At 36.2% G+C, this 10,364-nt stretch overlaps 1 protein-coding gene across 1 annotated transcript in view; it reads right to left on the bottom strand.

Moving 5' to 3' along the window:
* Nucleotides 1–4,251: 4,251 nt before the first annotated feature.
* PAPOLA (poly(A) polymerase alpha) overlaps nucleotides 4,252–10,364 on the bottom strand; it is a 48,016-nt gene continuing 41,903 nt past the window's right edge. Inside the window, exons 20-22 of the mRNA XM_009322542.1 lie at nucleotides 10,307–10,364; nucleotides 8,592–8,663; nucleotides 4,252–6,409 (exon numbers count right to left, since the gene is read on the bottom strand). The exon at nucleotides 10,307–10,364 is cut by the window's right edge and continues 5 nt beyond it. Of these exons, the coding sequence (XP_009320817.1) occupies nucleotides 6,314–6,409; nucleotides 8,592–8,663; nucleotides 10,307–10,364 (226 nt within the window). The 3' untranslated portion in view covers nucleotides 4,252–6,313. The remainder of the gene's footprint in view (nucleotides 6,410–8,591; nucleotides 8,664–10,306) is intronic.

Below are 10,364 nucleotides of genomic sequence, written 5' to 3'. Positions count from 1 at the left end.
AGCAGGTCCAGAGGAGGGCCACAAAAATGATCAGGGGGATGGAACACCTCTCCTATGAAGAAAGACTGAGAGAGTTGGGGTTGTTCAGCCTAGAGAAGAGAAGGCTTCGGGGAGACCTTCTTGCAGCCTTTCAGTACTTAAAGGGGGCTTACAAGAAAGATGGCGGCAGACTTTTTAGCAAGGCCTGTTGTGACAGGACAAGGGGGAATGGCTTTAAACTAAAGGGGGGTAGATTTAGACTAGCTGTAAGGAAGAAATTTTTGATGCTGAGGGTGGTGAAGCTCTGGCACAGGTTGCCCAGAGAGGTGGTAGATGCCCCATCCCTGGCAACATTCAAGGTCAGGTTGGACGGGGCTCTGAGCAACCTGATCTAGTTGAAGCTGTCCCTGCCCACGGCAGGGGTGTTGGACTAGATGACCTTTAGAGGTCCCTTCCAACCCAAACTATTCTATGATTCTATGATCATTCTGGGCTTCTCTTATTCTAACCCTGTGACTGAGTTGAATCAATTTTATGACATCTTGGCAGGGAGATTCCTACAGAACCTAGTATCTAGATTGAGTATACAACTAATTCCCCATAAAAGCAAAAAATGTTAAGAACAAGGGATATCTATTTCACTTTATTGAACCAGAGCACTGTGAAATATTTTAAAAGTCCTAGCGGATCATTCACAAAAAATTCAGAACTTATCTACTCTAGCCTTTATATTGCCATTGAAACTGCATTTGTTCTCAAGAGACCATAGTTTTTAAAAAATTGCGTGACATTCCTAAATAAAGGAAATCACACTTCAAGAACACGGGCTAAAAGTCTAAGAGAAATCCTTCATATAAGCTGCAGACTCCTCTCCCCACGCAGGGAACAGGCTTGGCACAGCGTCCAGGCATAGCCAGCTCGCTGCTGGGGGCAACGTTCTTGGCTGTGAAGGAAGAGCATGCCCTCTGTCACTCATGGCGAGCAGTCCTGTCCAACTGTCTCTTTTCGACAACTTTATCATCAATCTCTTTATTAACAGCTCCACTGCAGACTGAGAATGCAAGCAAGGACAATGCGCATGCCAGATTTCTGGAAGGCACACAGCATCAGACACCATACAGGGCAAGGTTTCAGTAAAGCTGAAGCAGAAGCTGTAGCGCAAAACTCTTACACGCCGTTTTAAGGAGTATCATGTTTGTTATATTTACTTAGAATCAAACTTCTAATTGAGGAGAGGTGGGGGAGGGGGGAAGTTATTCCTCAAATGTCAAGGATTTCTCCCCCCTCCCCCATTTTATTTTAATGCCATTTGAAATGCCCGATCAATGAAGGGTACCTGACCTAACATTCCATTCAACTTCAATAATTTTATCTGCTTTAGGTTAGCGTATTACCCTAACTGAAGCAAACGTCACAGAAACAATCTTAGATGAACTGAAAAGTTTGAACTGATGTGTAGATTTTAAAACATTTACTTAAGTAGCCCTATTGAGGAAATTTGCTTCTAAAAATACAAACATGAAGTGCATTCATGAAGTAGATGTGCTAGCTCGCAAGACAGACAAAAAGACATTTGCACTTGTATGCTGTCCAGCATCTGTGTGGGCCACAGTTATTATGGGGCAGTTTAAAAGTCTAATAGGAATCCTTCATATAAGCTGCAGACTCCTCTCCCCATGCAGGGAGCAGGCTTGGCACAGCGTCCAGGCATAGCCAGCTCTCTGCCATTGGCTGTTTTCTTAAGTTAAATAAGTAAATGCAGTTTTCCTTACCCAACAAGTTGGAGTTTTTACCACCTTACATCAATAGCAATTTTCCTCTTTATCCTTTCCTATTACTTGCCTGGATTCCGGCTCCTATTTAAAGACAGTAATTTACTGCAAAACCAAGCTCGATAGTATCTGCATATATCATTAAACAGATTTTTTTCCCAACCGTTAGTATGCTGTTACATTTGATTTTTTTAAAATTTAGTTTCCTTAGAGTTTGAGGTAAAAATTTAATAAAGTGTGTATGACATTGTCATTCTTAGTTTATTTTCAACATTCCACTGGAATACAGAGGTCATAAAAATACTGAGGTCATTAAAAAAACCAGACATGCTGAACAGGAACTGTGATCTGGTCAATTCATTAAGTGTGGGAAGAAGAAAAAAAAAAGTTACCTAAAGATAGCATTCCAGAATTTAGTCAGAACAATACAAGTATGCCTAAACTTTATTAAAAAAACATTAGAGTTTAAATATCCAAAAGCAGATGGGACATCCAGCAGTGGTTCATTGTATTAACTTTTTCATAATAAAACATGCCCTCTGAAGTTTGATATCAAAATTTGCATTCTTTTGGTGATGATAGCAGCAGATGTTTGATGTTTGTAGATATCTCAAATTATTAGTTTGAACTTTGTAGACGTAACAAACTGCATCTGCCTCTATCAACAAATCCAAGATGCTTTGTTTCTATTGAACAGATCCTTAATTCTACTAAGATTATTAAAGTAAACTAAAAATGGTTTATTACTGACATTTTTCCAATATGAACATTGAATCTAAAAAAAGTGAACCTACCAAGGACTCAGCTAACATATGTGTATACAGACATTCGTGAGCGTACTATCAAGACTTGCACATTTTTAAGTGACAAAAGTTTTGGTAAGTATTGTTCAGCAACAATGATGCCAAAGAGAGATTAAGCACAGCAAAGCTACCTGACTAGCGTGTTTATAAAGTTACATAAAGGATGCCAGGATCACTTCAACATGCAAAATGCCTTTTGTACAAATGCACACAGCTTCCAAAAAAAGTATGTATTACAAGAAAATAAACATACTCTGCTTCCTCAGTAACTACCACAGTAGGTTTTCTTGCATTTAAGTATAGATTCTGGCTCAGTAATATCTAGCGTGTTCTTGACATATTGAATTATTTTTGGTTATTCTAGAAGCTGAAGAACTCAGTTTCAACTTTTATTGTTGATTAAAATTGGTTTTCTCATTAAGGTAGATTTACTATCAATTGATACTCATTACTACTCAGTTACTATATACTTGTAGCTACAAGTTTAAAGATTTTGCAGTTTAAAAAAAAAAAGAAATCCACTAAGAAATGGCATGCACACATACTACCTACAGCAAGGAAGCACAACTTCAGCTAGAACTCATCAACTCAAATGTCTGATTCAAATCAGTATGTCTAAAGCCATCTGTTAGAACCATGGCTTAGTAATGTTAATTATTTTGGCTACATGAGTAATTTGCAGCTTCTTGGTTGCAGATCCTTATGAGTCCATGCACTTACTTCTGGAGGTTCACGATGGGTAACTCAAAAAAACCAAGCCTATTGAAGCCTATTGCCAGTAGATTGAGAAACACTGAACAGAAATTTGTATATCTACTAGGAGATTTTTATTGGTTGGAGAAAATAAAAGAGGAATTAAAGCCATAAATAACATCAGCTGTGATGAAAGGGAGACAGGGTGGTCAAGATATAAAGATGATGAATCTGTTCTAAACAAGACAAGCAACTGCATGCTGTGAAAGATATATACAACACAAAGGTTTATTGTTTTAGGCAGGGTAATTATAATATGAAGACCATAATCATCAGTGGTTTTAGCAGTTTAGAAATCTTAGTCAAAAGGAGGCTACTTAAAGTTACTCACATCAAGCATTTGGAGGATTGGGCTCATGCTGATACAAAGATCAATCAAGTGATGCACAGCTACTTGTAATTTTCACTTTTATTTCAGGGCAAGCTTAAACTATTTGACAAGAAGAGAAATAGTGCCATCTGCTGACATAAGAAATAGTCACTTGTGAGAAAAGCAAGTGTAAGATGCCAAAACTGTTACAGCTAATGTTTTTAAAAAACGGAGTTCAAACCTTTAAAGAAAATAGCATAGCCCCAAATTGTTTATGCACACGTCTTCTAGTTTTGTCAGCTTTTAAGAATTTAAGATTTTGAGATGGACTCCTAATCAGGAGACAAGGAATGGATGCTCTTAAAATGGTGAGGGTTTTTTGGGGCAATAAACTCTGCCCCCACCAAGCCACTGCACAATCCACAACCTTTCCCTTTAACAGACTAGAGCTCAACATCCTGCTGAGTGCTACTTCCATTTCCTGTATCTAACACCATGCTTATTTAGCAGACATTCATTTACATACTATTTCCTTTAGGCCATACTGCATTTTGTCTTAGCAGAAATTTTCAGAGCTAAGTATGAATTAAGAGAGTAAAATAAATTTTGTACATTCAGAAAAATCAGACAACTATGGGATTGTGCTGTTTTTTATTGTGTTTTCAATGGAGAAATACATCATCTGTTTACAAAATAGCTCTTGAAAAATACAAGGAGTACAGATACTATAAAACAAAGCAAACTCCAGTCATGAGACACTACGTACATCATGCGAAAGCAACAGTCTGATCTCCAGGTTATGAAAACTAGAATTAAAAAGTCACTATACAGAAAGGTTCCAAGTTTCCAGCTTGGCAAAACTTGGGTGCAGTTACATGAAACGTTTAATAAAATGAAAAAGATTTTCTGAGGTGTAAACAAAATGACAAGACTAAATTTGTGCCTGGCAATTTCGATCTAAACTCCATAGCTACACAAAATACACAGACACCTTGTACACTTCAACTGTTAATATAACCTTCTTTGGGGGGTGGACGACAGCAGGCTGCACAGGGCAAGGAAAAGAGAAATATTGTATACTAGACATCTTAGACAAATGGCAAAAAAAACCCTTCAGTTACTGCACAGCCTAAGTAAAAGATAAGCTACACTCTGACTTTGGAGAATTAATTTAGAAGGATAAGGGGAAGAGTGTAAGTAATTTAATTTTAACATGAAAGATGCACGTGTAATAGGATGGAGCACAATGGGAGAGGGAGTTCATAAAACATGCTAATCAAAGTATGGGAAGTATGATTTGACATCCCACGTATTTCAGACTTAAGTAATAGTAACATAAGTTTGTTATCTACATCTGGTATTACTGTTGGCATCCCTCATGTTCCTCAAATACTGCTGTTTGCCATGAGAGATTCAGTTCTTTCAAAAGAAAAAGTTGTTACTTATCTTTGTTGATAGAACTACAAGAACAAAAAATAGGAGTAAGAGAGCTTACTAGATGTCAAGTGCTTACTAGAAATATGATTTTTAAAAATTGAATGTTGTTCAGTATGTAAAACTATTTCTGATGAGCCATCTAAAAATAAAAAGGTTAAAATTCTTAGGGAAAAATCTTTTTGCCTTCATTTAAAATTTGAAGCTTTTTAATGCATACAGGACTTTTGTGGAGTGTACAAAAATCATCTTATATTTAGTGATTCAAAGGCCATCAAGACAGGTGTTATATTTCACAGGCACGCAATATTTACTTAAACACTTTAGTCATGGGACAAAATTTTGAATTTGTGCCTACAGGCCACAAGGTCTTATGATTAGGTAAGGGGCGGGGGGGAAACCCAAATGAGGGTCTGGCTTGTTTTTATTTTGTATAAATAACTATTGTCCTATATGGTGCATACAAGCTGCAACCCCCCCCCCCAACATTAAACGCAAAAGCTTTTCCCAAGAAATAAAAGGATCAAAAAGGGAATAAGGAGTTTGATTAGCTCAAAGGAAAGTTTATTTGCTGTTTGACTGCTGATCTGTATGCACCTTAAAACAATCCTATAAATAAAAGTAGACCACATCTTAATCATGTCCCACCAATACCAAAACTTCCCAGTTACTTCCTCAACATATGTCTTATAACCTCAAGATTTGACATTTCATTTTAAAGGCTTACTGCTGCTTGATGGCAGTTGAACTAGATATACTATACACTTTGTTTTCAATGTACAGTATATCATAGAATGTCATCCAATTTGCAGATTACTACTATTGAAGAGATTCTTCAATAAAACAAAAGTGTATCAGCTGAAGATCTAAAGTTAGTCATACTCCAATAAAAAAAGTACATAAAAGTGCATTTAAGGGATTCTTATGCCAGTTTTATCTCAATTTTGAAACAATGCACGAAACAAATTCAATCAGAATGTCAAATATGGCTACAAATAGTGTTCATGTTTTTAAAGGCAGTAATCCTTCGAAATATTTAATGCAACTGTTGCTAACACATTAATTGTACTCCTGGCTTCACATACTAACCTGGACTTCCAATCAAGTGGTGATTTTAGCCCAGAAAGGGAAGTGCACAAAATATACCTAAATCCATTTGCGATCATGTTCTAGTCTTGCACCCTCCGTTCTCCTTTTTTTTTAGCATTAGAAGACAACAGGTTGAGTTGGCTGATACTGTTTATGGACCCCTGAGGTTGTTTTTACCGGTTCAATCTCAATTTTATTGAATTCTTGATAACAGGAATAGGATTTGCAGGGAGAGCAGGGATATCTGAAAGGTCTGTACTGGGTGTTTTCTGAAAAGAAAAGAAAAGAAGAAGTTTGGTTGTATTTTAACTTTGTAAACAGCAAAAGAAAAATATTGTAGTAGTTGGCACTAACTTTCAAAAGCAAGATCTTTAGAAGAGTTTTTAAGAATATAGCAAGATAAGGATAGTTACAAATTATAAATATAGAAGCAGTTATTTTCTTTGCCTACACAGTCATTATTACGGAAAATATGCATAAAAGTCTCTTTCATACTATGCATTTCCAACAACTGCAAGAAATTAGGAAGTGCTGCAGATAAAGCTAGGCTTACTGATAACCTGCATTATAATAAAACATAATATCCACATAATAAGGGTGCTTGATTGGTGACATCTACTATCTAATCTACATGTTCAGTATTTAAAAATTCTTTTGAACAATTCAGTGTTAAGCCTCAGCCCCCTACAGATGAATGAAGAACTGTCCCCAATGCAATACATATCTTCACCCATTTATATTTCAGATTGTTTAAAAGTGCTTTACAGCCAAATTTCCAACTTTTCATAATGGTTTAGATTTACATGGAAAACTTATGATGAACTCTAAAACCATGCTATGTGACTGCGTTAAGAATTTCACCTTGCAAATAATCCGAACACTTTTTTCTCACTTAGAAGACTTAAATTCCATTCAGTAAAATTGTATCTAAAGCCAAATAAAGGAAAACACAGAAAAGAAACACTCTTAAGGTTCCGCGTGATTCATTAATTTCTCACGTGCTTAACAAGCCTCTATTGGTTTTTTGGTTTGTTGTTGTTTTGTTTTGTTTTTTTTTTAATTTTGAAGTATTTATCTTCTGCTTCAGCAGATTATTTGACATCACAATAACCCAGTTACTATGCATTACTTCCCATGATTTATCAGAAAATGTTTTCTTATGTTATAAACATTCAGAATTAATATAAGGTACATTTGATATATGGGAAAAACTGCATTAAAACGACTGCTCTTAATTGTTGTTTTATCAAAAAGAAATCAACCAAGTTAACACTGACTGATACAATAGCAAAGCACAATGCAAGAAGGACTCAGGACAAAATAGCTTTGACCTCCCACCTCCCCGCTGCCCCTAGTACCGCCCACTCTGGCTGGTGCTGATCTGTGGTTTAACATGTTTCTATTTTCTGCACCATGAGCAGCGTTTTAAACAAAGCCAACAAGAATACTGAAAAATGACAGAAGAGGCCCACCATCCTTTTGCAGTTTCCAGATTACTTTTGCTAAAGTAACAACTACTCAATTTGTAAAAGCTACAAAGCTTTATATAATCATGCCTCCACAACAGGCGAAATAAACTTGGCGTACTAAATACTCTGAAAATTTCCCTGAAGCAGTTTAAAGTACCCATGTAACATCTAGAGGTTTTGCCAAACAATTTTGGTACTTTTATTCAGTACTGCTCATATAGTCCAAAAACTCCGATAACAAATACCATTAATACTATTGCAACATACCTCCATTTTCAATCAATACATTTACTACACATCATGTAATAAGTAAAGTGTGCATAAAATGCTTTGTGGTAGTGAAACTTTAATCAGTAGAGCACTAAGAGAAGCTTAAAAAAGCTAGTAAAGACAAAGATGTGTTCTATAGAAGTTGTTACAATTTTAGGAACAAAAAATTTAAGTGAATGCCACAGAATTCTTAACTTAGTGTCTATTGTTCCAATGCTCCTTACACTTATAATACCCGCAGTGAAGCAACACAGCTGGCTAATGAATTATAAGATCACAACTTCTCTCTCTCATACCAAATATCAGAATCTGAAGTTACATTTCAGACATTCTCAACCTCTGCCAGGGTATCTTTGAGCAGCAGCTACTTAAAGCATTTGTTTCCTTGTTAGAAAGGATTATTCTGTGATGTGCAAAGCACAAAGGAATAAACTGAGCCCCTTACTTTGAAGGCACAATTCAGAAGAGCGAATCCAGCTTCGGTCAGTTTGTATGGCAAGCCATACATGTTTAGCTACAATGCACATTCAATAAGATCAATGACCATCTAAAACACAAAAATTGTGACAGTAACAACAAGCAGCTTTCCATACAATGGATTTATATTTAAAATTACACATTTATTTTTAACATCTGGACTCATTTTAATTTCAATGTTTTCACCACAGATTAGCACACACACACAGAGAGGCGTTGTTTTTAAAAACAGTACCTGAGGAGCTTGCAGAGTTGTCTGAAGAGTTTCTGTTTGAGAATTAACATTCACTTCTGTCTCAAGTTGCTCCTAAAAAACCAAAAGCATCAACAGTTACACCGCTTCCAATTATAAAAGCTATTTATACAGAACTCCATTGCCTTAAGTTGTGCATATACAGCAAAAGAAAAAAGGCAAATATCAGTACTTGCTGCATTGATACCCATCTTTTTATAATACAGAAATCACCACACTAGATAATGTTTTGCTGATCAGGAATTTGACAGCCACACAAGCTATATCACTTCTCAGTCGTCACTTGTTTCACCACTTAACGCCTTTTATACAGAATCCTATAGGAAGCCATTACATGTCATTCAACTCATTAAAGACAAAAAGTGTAGTCAAGGAAGACCATGTGAAAATCTACTGAATTTGTTGCAAATTCAATTGCATTTCCACTCCTTTCACCATTCTGCCAGAAAAGTTTTCCTGCTACTTTAATGGGTTGAATCAGCTTTCTGGATGAACAGATGAATATCGGAGCCAGTTTTTCAGGTAAAATAGTGGGACTGCATGGCTAAAGCAGGACAGTGGCGCATTCTCATTTTAATGAAAACAGCCTGTTAGTTAAAATTGCACCATTTAGTAAACCATACCCTAACAAAAAGGCATGCATTTCAATGGAGAAAAACCTATGTTTATGGTAATTTAAGAAGTTCATTCCTCCATTTCCTTTCATGCGTATTAAGGAGGTAAGACTTAGAGGAGACTGACAATAAAAGCTAACAGGATTACCTATGTCTTTTATAATGATCTGTATCCAGAGGATCTATTTTCAATGTTAGGATTAAATGCTTACATGCATTTCTGCCTTCACCTGTCTTGAGTTCAAAGAGATTTCAAGGTGACTACATAACAAGATACAATTCCTCACTTAAGGGTGTGGAAACTATAAACTAAAGCACTTAAAACATTTTAATAGATACTTTAATTTCTCGGCATATTTGCCAGAGTATTCCAAAGACAACAGAACATGCCCTATAAAAACTGTATATGCCCAAGTGGAGAGCTGCTATCGTAAGGCTAAAGACAGACTGTCACTCCTTCTGTTCACCAATAGGCAGAAAAATTGTCTGCTAAATTACAAGATACTGAAGGGGCACGCTTGAATCTCTGGAAGTCCCCAAAAGGTATGCTGTAACTTCATACAATAATTTCACTATCAGAAAAGATTTATTTACCATCATTTGAAATTTTTTTAATCTAAAAAGTGAACAAGGTAGCACCTGGCTTCGGGAATCTCAGCCCAACATGCAAAAATCCCAATGGAATATATAGGACAACTCTTCTTTCACTAAGTAACATACATCAAGTTTGGGATGCAGACAAAGCAAGGCATATAGACACATCCCTGATCGGATTTAACAAATTTAAATATCATCATTAATTTTTTTGCTATGCATAATACTGTGTGAATGACCAGCAAAGAAATCACTGTCCTATGTGACCATGGATTCAGGCTCAGCTTAGCCCGGCAGCGGGTAATGTACTGCAATTCGTTAATATTGACATGTACATTGAAAAATAACATATCATTTTGGTATCTTTACTGGAGAGTCTACACTGTATCTACAAGCACTCTCAGTCATTCCTAGAGGGAAACACAGTAATTTTCACAAGGAAGAGTCCCGATTAATATATACAAAATTGTACAGTCTAGGCATAGATACCTTAGTTTCCATTTTTTCATGCTCATTCAAATCTATACAGCTAGTATCTTCACTTATT

This window comes from Pygoscelis adeliae, unplaced genomic scaffold (assembly GCF_000699105.1).
Source record: "Pygoscelis adeliae isolate BGI_AS28 unplaced genomic scaffold, ASM69910v1 Scaffold374, whole genome shotgun sequence".
In the NCBI taxonomy this organism is placed as follows: Eukaryota; Metazoa; Chordata; class Aves; order Sphenisciformes; family Spheniscidae; genus Pygoscelis; species Pygoscelis adeliae.
Note: the sequence above shows the minus strand (reverse complement) of the source record. Positions and strands in the feature narration are given on the sequence as shown.